This window comes from Solanum lycopersicum, chromosome 1, assembly GCF_036512215.1.
Source record: "Solanum lycopersicum chromosome 1, SLM_r2.1".
NCBI lineage: Eukaryota > Viridiplantae > Streptophyta > Magnoliopsida > Solanales > Solanaceae > Solanum > Solanum lycopersicum.
This window is the reverse complement of record NC_090800.1, coordinates 90,004,628-90,022,297: the sequence shown is the minus strand read 5'-3', so window position 1 is coordinate 90,022,297 and position 17,670 is coordinate 90,004,628. Positions and strand designations below refer to the sequence as shown.

General features: G+C 35.6%; 2 protein-coding genes across 2 annotated transcripts; one reads left to right on the top strand and one right to left on the bottom strand.

Moving 5' to 3' along the window:
* Positions 1–40: 40 nt before the first annotated feature.
* On the bottom strand, positions 41–9,399 carry LOC101268434 (protein EXECUTER 1, chloroplastic). Its single transcript, XM_004230492.5, has 12 exons — positions 8,755–9,399; positions 7,215–7,331; positions 6,524–6,589; positions 6,116–6,222; positions 4,562–4,643; positions 3,163–3,867; positions 2,962–3,085; positions 2,632–2,801; positions 1,188–1,262; positions 950–1,042; positions 697–843; positions 41–393 (listed from the first exon to the last, which is right to left on the bottom strand). Exons 1-11 carry the CDS (start codon positions 9,199–9,201, stop codon positions 751–753), a joined length of 2,079 nt encoding a protein of 692 aa, XP_004230540.1. The 5' UTR covers positions 9,202–9,399; the 3' UTR covers positions 41–393; positions 697–750.
* Positions 9,400–12,164: 2,765 nt separating this feature from the next.
* On the top strand, positions 12,165–17,439 carry LOC101264377 (uncharacterized). Its single transcript, XM_010316833.4, has 6 exons — positions 12,165–12,660; positions 12,756–12,851; positions 14,340–14,380; positions 14,484–14,601; positions 15,142–15,222; positions 17,100–17,439. Exons 1-6 carry the CDS (start codon positions 12,454–12,456, stop codon positions 17,154–17,156), a joined length of 600 nt encoding a protein of 199 aa, XP_010315135.1. The 5' UTR covers positions 12,165–12,453; the 3' UTR covers positions 17,157–17,439.
* Positions 17,440–17,670: the final 231 nt, after the last annotated feature.

Here is a 17,670-nt window from a genome sequence, read left to right as displayed (position 1 = left end):
ATTTTAAGAACCCAGGAATACAAAATCAGAACATAAGACATTTGCCAATGTACCGTTCTATCTTCGGATTCTATTAGAGAATAAATTCCAAGTTTTTTGAACGTACAACAATGTTTACTGAAGGAGAAAAAAGAATAATACAAGAGCTGAAAAAAAAACAAATAAAGAGCATATGTACAAGCTCAGTGCCCTAAGAAAATGCTAGTAGGCCTCGACCATTTGCTATACCAGAGATATTGGGGGCTATCAACTCAAAAATGGCTGTTAGTTCCATATAATGCAAAAGGTTTTATGCTGGCCACTAAAACAGTCAGTTGCCAAGGACTCCATATTCAAACGAAATCTTGAGTCTTCTCTTCAGCTCAAGGTTCGTGGTACTAGATATCATGTTGACTGCAAAGGAACAGAGAAGCACACATCTTGAGATCGGGAGATCAAAGTGATATCGGTTAAAGAGAATTAAGTTTGTACCTATACAATTCTTGAATGTTGAAGAGAATGTCAAGTAAATGATAGTTGACCATCTAAATGATAGTTGACCATCTAACATGGTTTTTTATGACTAAAATGTGAGCTATCTGCATTTTTTTTTGGGGGGGGGGGCTGTGATTGTTTTTCTTGAGTTTTTGCATGTCAATTTGTGTGTGTGTGTTAAATTAGAGCCAATTTGCTAAACACAAGTGCAAAAGAGCATACCTGCAAAGAACTGAACCAGGAACAAACAGCCAAAAATTGTATCTACAGAGATGTTCACTCCTGCAGCCTAAGCCGATGGAAGAATACTAAGAAATGATATTCAGGATCCCAGTAGACAAAACCCACAACGGGTCCTCCTTTAATGTACTGCACAATTCAACAGGAAATAAATATGTGGAGAAAATGAAATTGAGAGAATAAAGAGACAACAAAACAAAAGAAAAAGGGTGCCATTAAATAGAGATCTCTAAACCTTTCCATCTAGGATAACCAGTTCACCATCAACCCATCTGGGGTTCCGGAAACCAGGCTCTGCCAGCCTTCCTTGTCCCCTATAACGAGCAATCTGCATTGGTAATAGAGAAAATATAGGCCTAAAATGTAAGAGATAGACCCACACATCATAAAATTGATAGCCATGGAACTTATGCACCAAAAAGAAGATAGGCAAAACAAATATTAAGCAATCCAAAAATCACTAGATCACTTACCACACCAAATTCTTCTGGAATAATTCCTTTATGTGGAAGTTGATACTTTTTTCCAATTCTTGCACGGAATGCTATCTGCAAATTAGAAAGGAACGCATTAATGGTTGAACCAGTGTTACAAAAGGCGAGCGCCTCATCGCCTTTGGCGAGAGGCGAGGCGATGGGTCCTCGCCATTCTCTGCCGAGGCGAGGCGATAGCAAAAAGGCGAGGAGTGGCGAGGTGTGGCGCTACAATGGCGACAGAAAAGGCGCTGCCTTTTTAATTAAAAATATTTGACTTAATAATATTAGTCAAAATTAGGGTTTTTTTTTTTACTTCTGAAATTTCTGAAACTCCATCGCGACTCTCTCTCTCGATTGACTCTCTTCTCCAGTTCTCTTCTCTTCTCCCTCGCTGTCAGCTTCTCCATCGCGAGCCTCTCTCCAGTTCTCCCTCGCTGTCGGATTCTGTTCTCCTTCTCCCTCGCAGGCCGCCGGCTCACGATTCTTTTCCCTCGCGACTCTCTGTTCTCCAGGTATGTCGTTTTCTCTCTTCTTCTTCAACAATTTTTTTCTGTTCTTCTTCTTCAGTTTTTTTTTTTTTTTCAGTTGTGTTTTTTTGGTGCAAGGCTGTAAGCAGTGCTTAGTTGCTTACTGCTTTGTGTAATTTACTTTTTTTAATTATAGGCAGTTAATTTAAAAAAAAATCTTTCCATTTTCCTAATTATTTATTTCAATATTCCTAAACAGCGAATTAATTGAATTTAATAATCAATGGTGGTTGCTAGCAAAAGAGGGACATTGGATGGAATTATGACACTCAAGGGTTGGATAATTTTGAAGAAAGAATAGACTTTTAAAGTTTTGGTTTATTGTATTTTGAATTGTTTGGTCATTAAAGTTTTAGACATTTTAGTATCTACTATTAGTTTTTGAATTGAATATTTGCTAATATGTGTTATTGCTATTAAGATTTTGGATAAAATATGCAGTTAAATATTTTTAATTTTTGGTATTAATTGGCGCCTTTATTCAAAAAGGCAAGCACCTCGCCGCTCGCCTCGCCGCCTGGCGAGGCAGGCCCTTGTCGCCTTTTGTCGCCTCTCGCCGTCCACAACACTGGGTTGAACACCATTCCATCACGCTTGCCCCCTCTCTATTTTAAAAAGCAAGGCAAGAATTTTTTTACAACATACTAAAACGCACAAATACAAGATATGACACACTGTAGATTTTCAATCTTCATTACTCAAAGGATTAGCAATACACCTATGCGACTTAGGCATAGAAAACAGGTACGCTTTTATGTCCAGCTTATCCATTATATCGTTAGTCTCGGATCTCTACGCTCCAACAAGAATGGATGATCTCAGATATCCTAGATTAATTTAAAAAGAAAAAAATGCGACTCTACCTTCTGTAGGTTAGACTATATGCACAACTTTTGGATTCAAAGTAAAGTTACCTGACCAGCTGGCACATAAGAGTCTCCAGTTAATTTTACCGCTTCAACATACTCGTAAAATTCTAAGCGTGAAGACTCCTTAGGGCTACCGTCTTCTTTCCACTGACCAAATCTTCGTCTAAAGTGAATGACTTCTGAAGTGTACAGACCATGAGCACCAATATATAATCCTGATAAAAATAGTAAATGATCATCCGACTTAAGAATGAGAGTGGGTAGAATAACAATGACGATGCACTAGTTGAACAAGCTTAATTACTAGACAAAGGAAAATCAGCAATCTAGACAGCAAGAGAATAAAAGAAGAAAGACATATTGAAGATTAATCACCATTTAGTGGGTCTGGAGATGTTGAAATCTCAATGCGGTTAAAGGTGGTTGACTTTGATAATGGCTGACGATTTCGTGCCTGAGTAAGAGTGAGGCTGATCAACTCTCCCATATCTTTAAGGACCTGCATATTTCAGTAAAACCATTAAAGAGAAGAATAAAAACTAAGCAATTTGAACGACAAGATAAAAGCGTTCTAACCTTCATAGGTATTTTCCCCTTGCCCATGAACTTTGCAAGATCAACCATCACATGATCCAAGCTACGTTGACCTTGAAGCCTAGCCTTTTTATTTGGGGGAGATTGTCCACTGCCAGAGAAATTGCTTTTGTTCTCATCTTCCTCTATAGTGAAAGTAAATGACAGGTGACCCTTCTTCTCTAGCCTTGCCGGTACTCGAAGCAGATCTTTATGATGAGCACCATTTGAGGAATTTTGCATGAGACCACCAACAACCACCCTAACTGCAATTTGGCTCTGCTCTTCACCATCACTAACCCCATTGTCTGTATCCAATTCAATCACATTCTGCTCTCCATCTCTTTCCACCTTAATTTCATCTTCGTCATCCACACTGTCCAAATCATAGTCCTTCTCTTCATCCTCATCTTCCTCATCCATTATTTGCTCAATGACCTTTGATATTAGATCTCTATCTACCTTCCCTGGAGCTGTCACTTTCAAAACCTTGACCTGTACCCCTGGAATCATGTCTTTCAATGCATTCTGAAAGCCAAAATCGTCTTCCCTGTCTTCGCCATCTTCCTCAGCATCTGAGATCTTATCAAACATATCACTTTTGTTTTCAGTGGGACCAACAGTGTCCAAGTTACTGGAAGCACCGGGCAGCTTTGAAGAAGAAATAGGTAAATCTTGCTGAACTGGCTTTCTCTTCAAGTAAACAGCCTGATATCATATGTGGATCACAAAGATTTTTTAATTATTATAAAAAGGAAAGGACTCTACTGTAGAGAGTGGATTAGGATCATCTTTAACTAAATTCATATCTTCATATTTGGCATGCTTACAGAAAGTGCATAGATGAGGAGATTCTGCTTCAGAAAAAGGAGGTGCAAATTTTATTTCAGTTCTTTTTAGCAAGTGCAACATCTTCAAGATAAAATAATCTTGCAGAACTGTCATTCCATCCATGACATTTGTGATGGCAGGCCTACATATACGGCATAAGTTCACATCCTGAGATTCTCTTCCCAGGGCCACACCAACATCAATACATCATCACATCTGAGCAATGATATTCTAGAGAAACATTCATGTCCATTACTAAAAGCTTGCATCAAGTTTCGTCCACAGATTGCACATGCTGTTAATTAAAAAAAAAAAAACAAGAACTACACCTCAATATTAAAATAGTTGAGGCAAGCTATATAATCCTCAATGTCCATTTTGCCGTAATAGGGTTTCATTCAAGAATTCACCATTATTAACAATTGATTATTTTATTCTAATCGGTTGATGAAAACGTCCCATCTTCAGAGACCAAACAGGTAATGAACCAAGACACTCGGTATCTTTCTAGACACAGCATCAGTGGAAGATGTCAACAAGTTAAAAGAAAGAACTTGAGATAGAAAGATACCTGTTGCCTGTATTCGCCTTTATTATCCACAGTAAGAAATATTTCAAAGAGAGGGGCCCCTTCCACGGTCGAAGCAAGCTGGCTGTCAGTAGAGCAGATGAACCCAGTAAACAACATACCCCAAACGCAGTCAAGGTTCTTGTTCACTTTTACTTCATTAAGGAAAAATCAATTATAACAGCAAAATGCCTCACAGTATCTGTTACTACTAACTAGGACATAAGGCACAATAGAAAAGGATACCACACATCCACACCCTACAAGACTCAGTTCGGCAATGCTCAACACTAGGACTAGGAATAGATCTGACTTCAACGACAAAATCGCACTAAGTAGCTAAGTTGTGTGGACTCTTCATTTTGTTGCCGACACGACATGGGTCTGGGATTCGTGTGGAATTCTGTCAACCCACATCGGATACTTTGCCCAAAGTCCACGGATAAATTTGGGGTGAAAATTGAGATTTTGATTTCTCAAATTAAAAGATAAAACAAATTTTAAGACATGGAGACTCGCATAGCCATAGCTTCAATCCTTTTTAACTGTTGCTCTTGGTCAGTTGTTATTCATAATTGTCTTCTTTCTCATAGAAAAGAGGCATGATTTTTGAATTGATTTATTAGCATGTTGGTTTTTGATAATCGATAATCTTGAAGAATGAGAGATTGAATTATACAACATACGTGTCAATTTTCTACATAATATCTCTCGAAATTTAGAATATCTTTGTAAAGTAGATCTATTTTTATAATTTTGAATTTTTTAGCTGAATCCCGACACCCATATCCCTAAATGAATCCACACACCCAAAATCTTAAAGTTCAGATTTGCGGAATCTGGACCACGGATCTGCATCCGTGTCGGATACCCGCACAGAGTCCAAGCAACTTAGCTAATTAGTGTATTAACTGCAGAGATATCCACATAACACGGAAGAAAGGGGCGAGAAGATGGAACAGCTTAATAATCTTTTAGTATATAGTCCAATGGGTCAAAATATTAGGTGCATGTTGCAGTTTCTAGAATACAGCGACTTACAATGTAATCAATTAAGCCACTTCTTATCTTATGGCAAGGCATAATGATAAACAGACGTTTCAATGGAAGGCTCGGAGAACAATATCATATTGTGATTTTTAAAATTTGAGAAAAGGAACGATAGGTGTTTGAAGATGAATAAGAAGCTGTTCATAGAGTAAAGAATAGTTTCCTTAATAGGAGCTGCAAGTTTTCAGTTTCTAGACTTCCTTTCGTCAACTCAGGTAAGATCCTACTTTCCTTTTCTTTTGTTTCATTATTTGTACTTTCTTTAATTTTCTTTTGTACTTCCAAATCACACACACACACCAAAACCCAACCCATAAAAGCGGGAATTATGAGTGTCCACAAGCACAACCCATTTCCTATAATCATCCTGTGTTAATCCCACGGAAAAAAAATACAGACAGATTAGGCAAAGATCAATTTCTTCTATGTTTTTTATGAAAGAGAATTTGAAGTTCAATCTGCTAATAGCAAACTCAAACAAAAACCAGCAGAAACCTAGAAGTGTACCGTGGACTGTAACTTCTCGCGACATATCTTCCATGCTCAGCACTTATACGAATAATGCGGCCATATGGATCACTAACATCTTGTGAAGTTCCAGCCCACCATCCAACCTACATAAACATAAAACATTTTACAAACTAGAAATACCAATGTGCCAGAACACATATGAAACTATTACATGCTCTCAAGAAACTTTGCTAGAAAACCCAACATCCATGGTGAATATAGCCCAAGGAAAGTTGGAATTGCAAAGAGTTAAGAGACTTTGAAGAGGGCCGGCTTGTCGACCAGTTGGAGAGTTTCTATGAATGTACGGTCCAAATGTGTAGAGTACATGAAACATTGAAGCAACAGACCAAAGACAACTCTTTTTGTAGCAACCAAAACTCAGTATCCTGCTACTTAACTCACCAATCCTGTACCAGCACAATCACGCATAAATGCTGCATCCCTGTAGCGCTCTTCTTCCAAGGCTTTCTGCATTAGACTCTAGAAGGTGAGCATCAATTACCATGAAATAAAATACTGTAAGATGAACAAGGCACAGAAGGACCTTAAAATAACAGCCGCATACTCAAACCTGAAACCAACATTTGTGCAATGAACAATAGGTGCTTCTAAATTTTCATCATTAGTTAAAAAAGAATTAAGCAGTCCTATTTCCTTTCTTTTTGTTCGAACGAAATTCGACTCTGAGGCTTCATAAATGTCTATCATTAGCCATACCATAAGTGCTATCAAATGTCCAAAGGTCAAGATAGAGAAATGTACTTTTTTAGATGAAGTAATAATTTCATTGCAAGATAAGAAAGCTAAATAATGTTAAGTTTGAAAACAAGAGAACACAGTTCATACCACAGTTAAATGATGAGGCTTGACACAATGGAAGATCTTCCTTTTCAATAGCCAATTCATCTAACATGCAGTCACGTTCAACTCAATTTTAAGGTCTAAATCAAGTTAACTAACAACCTCTGACTAAACAATTGAAAAGGCAAAGGAACACACATACACACACATTCTATATGTATGCATATATATTTTGAGAAGGCAAAGGAAGATGATATCACTGATTGTTCCAAAATAGCAGCATAAATCTTACATTTACATGGGACATCACTCTTCCAACAATGTCCTTAGTAGCTGCAGCAGCAATGGCCACCTTGAGTCTAGCAGCATCTTCATAATCTTCTCTACTAATAGCATGAGCCAACTGTGCCTGGTGAAATAACAGCTCCATTAAAACAGCAAAAATATAAAATACTCTGATTGAGCATAAATGTTTGTGTTTGTGATCTAATAAAGGCCTCTAGCAGAATGTCCAAACAAGTTAAGAAAATTACAAACTAACCAAAACCTAACAAAAATGCTCAGTAAATTACCAAGAACCCTATTTGAGATGGTATTCACCTCAAGGACCATTTTTTATTCTCAAAGAACTTCTGATGGCCCTTTCAGCTATTCCTCACAGGTGATCACAATCTACACCTCAATCAATTGGTATCAGACTTATGAATCCTGTATATCCATTTCGCTTTACTTGGGACTCATATGTCATTTCAATACTAAATAATTTTGTTCCTAAGCGAAACAAAATTAATGAAGCAAGAAGTTTCATTAAGAGGCATCTAGAAGAGGCTAAGAGGATACAAAAGATGGGAACAGCTCCAACAATTTGCCAACATTACAAGCTAAATAGAAATATTCTGCCAGCTAAATTAAGCTTCTATAAATCTCAACTTATCTTTGTAGTTTATACTGAAATATAAGAGTCTAACCGAACTCCTGGCAGACAGGAGACCTGATATAAGTATACAATAACAACTAAGCCTTAATCCCAATACGTTATCATTCATATCTATTCATTGGCTGGATTCTGAATCCTAGACCTTCTCACGGTTCTTTCCCACTTCATTGACCATTAGGCAACACCTTGGGTCTATGTATACAATTTACTTCATAATGTCCTACCAACCCAGATGTGCAACCTCCATCAATATGTTTTTTAGGTTTACTTCGCTCCATTTTTACCAAGTTTAATCATCATACTGTAACCTAAGGACTGATGCATATGGAAGTCTAGTAGGACATGACAAAACTATACCAAGCAACTATCTCTCATCTTATATTCTATTGTGCTATTTTTTACCCTCTTAAGGTTTCTAATCTAGTAGTGCATGATCGGATATTCATTGTAACATCCACATTTTTACAACACTCGTCTTGAGTATATGTGGATGACACCGCTCATTGCATCATGTAGACTATGAAATATCACATGTGCTTCAGTCTGATAGACCCTGAAAGGTTTAAAAGTGTCACCTTTACAATCACCAATATCATCAACGAATAGTTTGAACTTCGCCAATCCAAATAAAAACATGCCTAATAATGGACCTTTGATGTTAATTGTTGAAACATGGTCAAAATAAGGTCATGTAGCATGAATGTATCTAACTACAGACCGGAATCGCCACCACTACAAACATGCACATTAAATACAGTTCACCATCTGCCACATCTTAATAAAATTCTCATAGACAACAAATCTAAACCTTCATCAGACTCCCTCTAAAACACATGCAAAATCAATGTTAACTTTCACAGAGTAACATGCAAACTAATCTAAACAGAAATTGTACCTTTAAAACAGAAACCAACCGTTCTTCCTCCTCAACCTCACTAAAATGCTTTTTCCATCGTTCCCAATCCCATTCTTGATCATCAACACCAATTTCACTCTTCCTCTCATCAAGTCCCACTCCTTTTGACCAATTCACATAATCATCCAACTTTTTCATCGCATTCTTGACCGCATCTTGAAACGCCAAATCCCATCTCCAAGAAGAAGAAGAAGATGAGCTATTCTGAGAAGAAACAGATGGCGATGGCTCAACAGTCTCACCATCACCGGTACCATTCCTGCAACGACAACAGAAAGCGGAACCGGAAACCCTAGATAGTAAATGAGAGGTTGAAAGAGTGAAAGACGAAGATGAACGCTTTAATCGGGAAGTGAATTTAGGGTTTGAGAAGTTGAATTTGTGAGTGTTTACATCAAATGTCGGCGGGGGAGTAATCGACGCCATGAAAAAGAGAATAACAGCGTTGTCTCTTGATTTAATAATATCCAAAGAAATAGTACTCAGTGAATTTGCGATAGAAGAAGAAGAAGATAGAAAGAAAAACAAGAATTGGTAAAGAAAATTAAAAAAAAGAGAGTGATGAATAGGAAATAAAAAGGGATAAGGATGTTGATTTTTTTCAAACGTTGGACAAAGCCAATTGCACTAATACACACTACCACTGCCACCCATATATATATTTACCAAAACATAGCTTCTTTAGATATTTAACACATCATCCGCCAGCTTATTACTGGCTAGGGAAGTAATATTGTACAAAATAGATTGTAGATGGGTAAAATTTTATTTAGATACATAATATATTTTTTTATTTATTTTTTATATTTCGAAAATTATTATAATTTATATATTTAATTTATCAAAAAAAAATTTATTATTCGTAAACAATATTAAAAAAATTAATGGGAAGATTAATTGTCAATACGTATGGACATTCAAAAAGATTTTCAAATACAATAGCAATATGTATATGTAATGGATCTCATATTGTATAAATAGTACATATATATCGATATTATATAAAAAAAAAATTGTTACATTTTATTTACCCTAAATTTCTTACCATAAATAGGTTTTACTTTTAGGAATAGGTTTTGGATTGACTAATCTTTTTCTTGTAGAAAAAAGGTTTAATATCTATAATCATTCTAACTTAATCAGCATTTACAATGTAGTCTTAAGGACTTTGAGAGTTTTGGTTAGGGGAGAATTTATGGGTCACAAGCTTGATATGTTATCACTTGTGTGAACCTCCCATGTATTCCGAGTGAATTGGTTGAAATTGTTTTCTTTTTGTATTTTGTACTCTCATATTTATAGTGGATTGCTCATCTCCTTTGTGTACGTAGACCGATTGATCGAACCACGTTAAATCTTTGTGTTTTTTGATATATTTTTCGTTGTCTTCTTATTCGTGATCTTTTAAGATTTGTTTTGCTAACTTTCGCGTTTACGCCTGCTTATTTCTGGTCCTAACAAAAATATTAATAATTAATGTAATATTTGAATTCTGACCAATTCAAAATCATGTCTAAGTAATCAAAAATAATAAGTTCCTCTAGATGTTTTGAGTTTTATATATATATATATATATAACTAATTCAAAAATGATTTAAAATTTAAGCTTTTAAAAATGATTTAAACGTTAATTGATAAGAAAATAATGCAAGAAGATCAAAGAAAAAATGGTCTAACCCCCTTCCCCAACCTATATCATGATTCCTACACATTTTGTTTGTCTGTTTACTACACGATTGAGTGTTGTCCGGTCCACATAAATCAAATAAACAGTTTCGCGTGTTTGCATGCATAGGTTTCTACTTACTTCAACTCCCAATTCTTATTTTTTTGTCATTTCCCTCCTAAAAACGTAAGAAACCATAAAAGAATCTTGTCATCATATTTTCTCCATTTGAATCAAAGCATTTTTGATGATGATTGAAATTTTTTTTTGTGTATTCATTCATACAAAACTTATTCAAATTTTTATTAATTTGTCATTTTTAACGAATTTTAAGAAAATTTAAATTTTATATTAGAGACCCAAAATAAAAAATTGGACATATTACAAATTATTTGATTTTAAAATTTAAAGTAGAAATGAACATAAATAACTAAAACCTACTTTAAATTGAAATAAAATCATAATTTTTTTAAAGAAGAAACAACTGTTAGTGACGGAGAAGAATGAACAATAATTTATTTAACTTGATGAAGATAGCAATCGAAGAAATACACTTTTTTTTGTCAAAATATATGGCTATAATAGATCTAACACTTAAGTGTCTAAAAAAGGTGTTCACCTTCTATAATAGATCAACACTTAAGTGTCTATTATATAAACAGATAAAATATTTAGGGATATAATTAAAATTTCAAATATAAATGAACAGATAGTTTCTCAAAATCAAAAGAAGTCAGTAATGGCTATAAGAGAAGCCCAACGAAGGAAGAAAAATGCATATCATTGGAAAAAGTGACGAAAGGACTATTGATTATTTTTTTCGTTCTTTTAATTATTCCTTATGTTATATTTTTATAAGTTGATTTGATGGATCTTTTAAATTAAATTAAATTACATTAATTTAATATTTTAAAATTATACAGAAAATATCATAAATCACAACTTTTTAAAAAAAATTAATATAATAAAAATGTACATCTTTAAATGATTGTTAAAATTTATGTAGTTTCACTCTAAAAAAATCTATGACTACTAAAAAAAGAAGAGTAATACTCCCTCCATCAGTTCTTAATTACTGTCTACTTTTCATTTTGTTATCCCTAATTATTTGTCCATTTTGACAAATTAATTAATGACAATTCTTTTTATTATAATATCTTCAATTAATTACTTTTAATTTTTTTTTTTTTTTTAAAATCTCAATTTTTTAATTATTAATTTTATGATTAATAAATGTAAAGTAAATAAACTTAGCATGTAAATTATTATTTTATTAATAAATGTGTTTCAAGAAAAAAAAAGACCAATCAAAGTCCGATCTCAGATACTTTGTCGGAGATTCCAGATTTGATTGCTAACCATAACATCAGTCTTTTCTGTGTCAGGAGGTGCTTGAAAAATGACTCCATCGGTCCGCTCCTTTTAATGGACATTCTTAGCCATAGGAATGGGCGTATCATGATATTGTAAGATGTCTCGCCGAATGAATTAGTTGATACTAAAAATGTTAGAAAAAGTGAACAAAGGAGCAATGCTTTCTTTTTTTGAATTTCAAAATTCTCTGTCTTTTTTCAGCTTGACACCTATTTTAAAATCATCATTTTCTAAGTACGACAAAGTTTTCTTATAAACTAAGACTAAAACACGATTAATAGCAAGAAGCGCTAGTGACTTCTTTCGGGTCATTAACTATAATAACTACTCGGGGCGGAGGTAGAGCAATAACTGGGTATTTTGTGAAAGAAATTCTGATCACATTTTGTCTAATTTTTTTTTAAAAAAAAGAAAAACTAACTTTAATTTCCATCCATGTAAGACAGACACGTGTCAGTCATGAACGAATATTTGACAAGCAGATGAAGAACCTGGAGAGCAGAGATTCAAAACCTCCTGAAATCCTCCGCCGATATTCTCATTCGCGAGTGCGCACGAAGTAAAGGAAAATGGAATTCCATTAATAAATCCAGAGAAACTCTTTCAATTTGAAGTTCAATTGAAGAAATTGAAAGAAGATGGAGAGAGATGGCGAAGGAATAGTGAGCTCCCAGTCGCAGAGGGTTAACAATGGTCGTTCAATTTCACCCAATAGAGTCCGAACCGGATCCGACCCCTTCCTGGTGACTTGTAGAGTGTTCAGCTTCGTTACTGCACTTGTTGCTATTCTCTGCATTGTTGTTAATGTCTATTCTGCTGTCCGATCCTTTAAGCATGGATATGACGTAAGCCCTTCCTCTACTGCCATGTATTTGTGCTAATCTGTCTCTGTAAGTGCGATACTCGGACCTTATTGTTGTTTTGATGCAAAATTTTCTAGGTATTCGATGGAATTTTCCGGTGTTATGCTGTAGTGATTGCGGTTATTGTGGTTGTTGCGGAGACTGAATGGGGATTTTTCATCAAGTTCTGGAAGGTGAGTTGTGAAGTCTTAGTTTTCCTTCTGTTATTTGCTGGCATTTTTATTAATGAGGCGTTGTAATTGGAACTGTTCAAATTTCAATGCCAATACTAGTATGTGTTTGCATTTGGTTCTGCTTTATTAACAAAATCAAGCAGTAATGATTCGATTGATGATAATGTAAATGTAGTTTTGTAACATCACTCTTTGCAGATTTAACAACACAAACAATTGAGTGACATCATATAGTAATAGTAGGGAGCCACCCAAAAATGAAGGGGCTACTGGCAAATGCTATTGGCAATACCAATGCTTACAAAAAGAATAAAGGAAAAAAGACTTATACAGTGAGCATAAGTAGTTTCTGTCTGCTCTTCTCCTCCGAAGGTTGGAAGATTTGCGAGCCATGTTGTGTTGTTAGGATGATTTGTGACTAACGAGGAGATTATTTTGTCTTAATTTGTTCATGAACTTGTCATAAGTGATCATTCTGTTTTCCGTAATCCAGTTTCTTCTGTCTCTTACCTCTTCAGAAGCTCAGTCTCCCATTCGGCAATAGAGCTAACCCATCTGTATAGAAAATTATAATGTGTCTTTTTGCCAGATCGTCAAGCTTACTTTCCGTATACTAACTTTTGGACTGGAACATACAAATTGTTTCCCTTGATTCAACATAGTCATGAACCCAAACACTCAAAAGGAGGGCATAGGGCTCAAAGATTAGATCGATGTTACGACCTATCAAAAACAAAAAGTTAGATTGATAATATTCTTGGGGTAAAGTCGAGTTTATGGTTTGACTGGAGTTATTAAGCAAGAATGCCAAGTTTATCTAACACAGAGAAACATAGCTAAGAAGTCTAAACGACATGCAACACTTAGAGATTCGGGAGTTTAAGGATGAACCAATTTGGTCTTTTAGGCTATATAATATTGGAAATGTCATACTATACTATCATTCATTTAGATAGATATTTGAACAATATTAATGTTTAATATTTAGGGAAAACATGGAATAAAAATAAGGAGCACTAGAATGAACAAACCATGTGAAAAATATCCTCGGTTGACCAGTAATTAGCAGTTTGTTATGATGCAATTGTTTGTCTGCTGCAGCAAAAGAGGTGTTTTCCTCCTTTCAGTTTCTGTCCCTTTAATGCTCAAACTCATACTCAGAAGCATCCCCCATATTATGCCATTTTTGTCTTCTTCTATACTCTTTTCATCATCAGTTTCATCATTAACCTTTATAGTCTCGTATTAAAGCTAATTAATCCAGATATAGCTTAATTATTTTAGTGTTCCAGCAGTTTTTCTTCTCATAGAACAACTGGAAAGGTTCCACTTTTTCTTAGGGGCTAAACATTAAGAATAATATCCTTCTATGTTGTATGCAGTATTATTATTATGTGCTTTCTGGTCGTTTGCTCATTTTGACCCGATACCTTTGACAATAAATAAATCCCAATAAACTGATGCCAAATTTCAATGACTTTTGAGTAGGTGTTGGAGTTTTCAGCTGGAAGGGGCATGCTACAGATCTTGTAAGCAAAACTTTTGGCTTGCTGAGCTAGTTAAAATCAGACTTAACAAAATAGTTAGTTTTTAGGGGGGGGAACTGACTCTCCTCTTTCTGGTTTTTTCTAGTGTTGCAGTGATGACCAGAGCTTATCCTGAAGATTATGGGCAAAGGAATGACCTCATCCTTCTCCGGAACATAGCTAGCTACTTTCTTCTTACCTGTGGTGCAATTTACATAATATCAGTAAGTTCAGGAAACCATCAGGTTGCTACATGACAATCATTTGTCTGTCAGGGTCCATGCTGTTGTAGCTTGTATATGGTATGACACAATCCTGAAGAGTATGATGTGTGGCCTTGCTTCTCTTGGTCCCCTCCCACCTCTCGTGGAGGCAGTAAATATGAATATTTATAACAGATAGCCTTTGACTTTAAGACAGGAGAATTCCTTCCAAGAATGCAAGCAGTGGGCACCTGTCAATTAGGCTATCAGAAGTTATGCTAGATGGTCTTAAACATCATTTGTTTGCATGACCATGTAAATCTTAAGCGTGTTTACTAGGTCTCCATGATATACAGAGTGCTGCTAAAGATTACAGCCTGTAGTTTGATTGCCTGCATTCTGTGCCATTCTTTTGAACTTCCTTTTTCTTGTATTTGAGCACGAGGGCTTGCTTCTGACTGCACACATGCTACTAAGATCCATCTTGTTGAGTATTTTTGGGGTACCATATGGTACAATAGACTTTAACTTTGTTTTTTTCTTGACATATGTTACTTGTAGGGATTGTTGTGCTTTGGATTTATCAAACGTGCTCGTCAGGCAAAAGAAATATCCAGGGAGCAAGCAATTAACGATCTTCAGGTAATCCATGATATCTTATTACATGCTTGTCCTGTTGGAAGCAAACCTTGAGCTGAAAACCAGAGGAAGAGTTAGATATGTGATGCTTCTCCAGGCCTTACACGGGTCTCACTCTCTAAATCTGTTCTTGTTTTTCTGTGTCTTCTCTGGTACTCTGGTTTACTGCTGCTTCCACTCACATCTCCAAACAGTATGTACCATCCAACCTTCTGAATTATTAAGCTTAAAACCCTAACATTACTCTCTGTTAGAGACGATATGAAAAGAGAAAAGGTGGACAGAGAACTCGAGTTTCATAACCTTCTTGTCAGGTCCATATCTAGATTAAGCTTACAACTGGATGAAAGTAGATTTGGTTCAGAGGTTTTCTGTTGTAAAAAATTAAAATGGTGCATGCTTATAGCCAATTTTGCAAATATCACCTGTTGTGATATAACTAGCAACTATAACTGGGCCATACTCTACCATTAAATTTCGATTCACAAGCTGTACTTTGCAAGAGTACCTCTCAATAATTGGTATGAGAGACAGCAAGGCATAGCTAAAACGACAAGACTTCAAAAAGTCAAACGTGTTCACATTAAGCAGTTGGGTTGTATAATTTTTTTACTGTTGTCGATATGTGTTTATCTCATTCCTTGGTGGCTGGTTGTCATTGTAACTTTGATAATTTGGGCAAAGAAAAGTAGCATAGAATGTGGGTAGTTAGACAGACATTACATTTTATTGAAATCAGAGGCAACTATTTGTGCAAGAGAGGAGATTTTTGGTTTCAGGGATTCCTGGACGAACTTCTAGGTAAATAATATTGCAGATAAAGAGTTTTTGGAATTGTATCTAAACAAATGCTGGTTCAGCCAGTAGGTGCTATTTTTTAATGAATCTGGTGTCCAAGTGAGGTGATAGTGTTGCACATTCCATTTTGGTTTGAATCAGAGGCAAATTATTTGTTCAAGAGGGGAGATATGGATCCAGGGATTCCTGGAAAGCCTTTTTGGACAGTGATATTGGAGATGAAAGGTTTTCAGAAATCTTTCTAATTACATTCTGGTTAAGCCAGTAGGTGATAATATCCTTTAAAAATAATAAAGAAATTAGCAGTGGTGTCCAAGCTAGGTGAAATTGTTTTAGTGGAGATTCAGACTTGGGATCTGCAGGTTGTTGCTCCTACACCTCAACCACTTATGTCTCCTCTTCTCGACCAAGGTTATAGTGTACTCTTAGACTTTACATTAGAAAAAATTAATGATTAGTAATAATTAAAAGGACATCTAATATGGCATGTATTCCTGAGCAAAGCATGTGTAGTTAAACTTGCATGCATTTTAGCTGGAAACGGGGCTCATCTCTCTGTCATAACTCATAGGACATAATTAGGCACTAGTATTTCTGCAGAACGTTTTGAATAAGTGATACTCAATAGCAGGGGTTACATGTCTCCACCCCCTGCCCTCTCTGGAAGTCTCCTGTCCATGTCCCTGCGCCTCCAACTACCCCAAGGGAGCAATCTCGTTTCTTTGCTTATTTGATGTCATTCAGTTTATAGCGTAATTACATTGTGAAAAGTTGTTTTCCAAAGTCTATTACATGAGAATTACAATGTTTTTGGTTATGCTTCTCATTTTTTAAATAATGGTAGTAAACCCTTAATACCTGCCTTCCATATATTCGGATATGCTAATCCCTAAAGACTTGCAGGAAAAAAAAATATCTGTTCTCCCCCATTTCCCCTTTCACAACTCCAGTTGCATCATTTGAGTATGAATTTCAAACTATTGTTTCTTGACCTGCTCCTATTTCCATCGTGGATGACTTTGACTCATCTGTTTATCTCCTTCTGACTATTCCTGAAAACATATTAATGATTATAATTTCAGGATTTGGAGCGTCGTAGAGAAGAGCTTGAAGCTCTGTTGATACAGGAGAGGGCTTGAGAAATAGAGCTGGCATTTATGGCTATGGCTTGAAGCTCTGTTGATACAGGAGAGGGCTTGAGAAATAGAGCTGGCATTTATGGCTATGGCAAATCACTGTCGAAATTGAGGAGAAAACTTGGAAAGGAAAGCTCAAATGAGCGAACTTGATGTTCATGTGTTTTACCTGCCTTTTTACCTATGTGAGATTGAAAATTTTCACTAGATGTATTGCAAATATGTACAGTTACATAGACCATTTTCCTAGCAACAGATATATCGTACTAAACCAGGTGTTCCTCTATTCCTTCATTCCACATGCCTCGTATCGTATTTGTGTGTGAGCAGGACGTATTATTCTGTAGCCTTTACAAAACCATTTTTTCAATGGTGTTTGATTTGGTACCTGAATTTCTATTTCCTATCAAGCTGACCTTAGATGGTATATAATGGAACCAGTTCCCAATGTGTAAATTTTGGCAACATTCAGATGTCGTCTCCAAATAATTAAGTGTAGAAAAGTCACTTTTAAAAG

Coding starts and splice junctions, on each gene's coding strand:
- LOC101268434 (XM_004230492.5), bottom strand. CDS start 9,201: ATGGCGTCGATTACTCCCCCGCCGACATTTGATGTAAACACTCACAAA. Junction 4,644..6,115: donor GCGAGAAGTTACAGTCCACG/GTACACTTCTAG, acceptor CTCTACTGACAG/CCAGCTTGCTTCGACCGTGG. Junction 3,086..3,162: donor AGGGGAAAATACCTATGAAG/GTTAGAACGCTT, acceptor TGAAATATGCAG/GTCCTTAAAGATATGGGAGA.
- LOC101264377 (XM_010316833.4), top strand. CDS start 12,454: ATGGAGAGAGATGGCGAAGGAATAGTGAGCTCCCAGTCGCAGAGGGTT. Junction 12,661..12,755: donor CCTTTAAGCATGGATATGAC/GTAAGCCCTTCC, acceptor AAAATTTTCTAG/GTATTCGATGGAATTTTCCG. Junction 12,852..14,339: donor TTTTCATCAAGTTCTGGAAG/GTGAGTTGTGAA, acceptor ACTTTTGAGTAG/GTGTTGGAGTTTTCAGCTGG.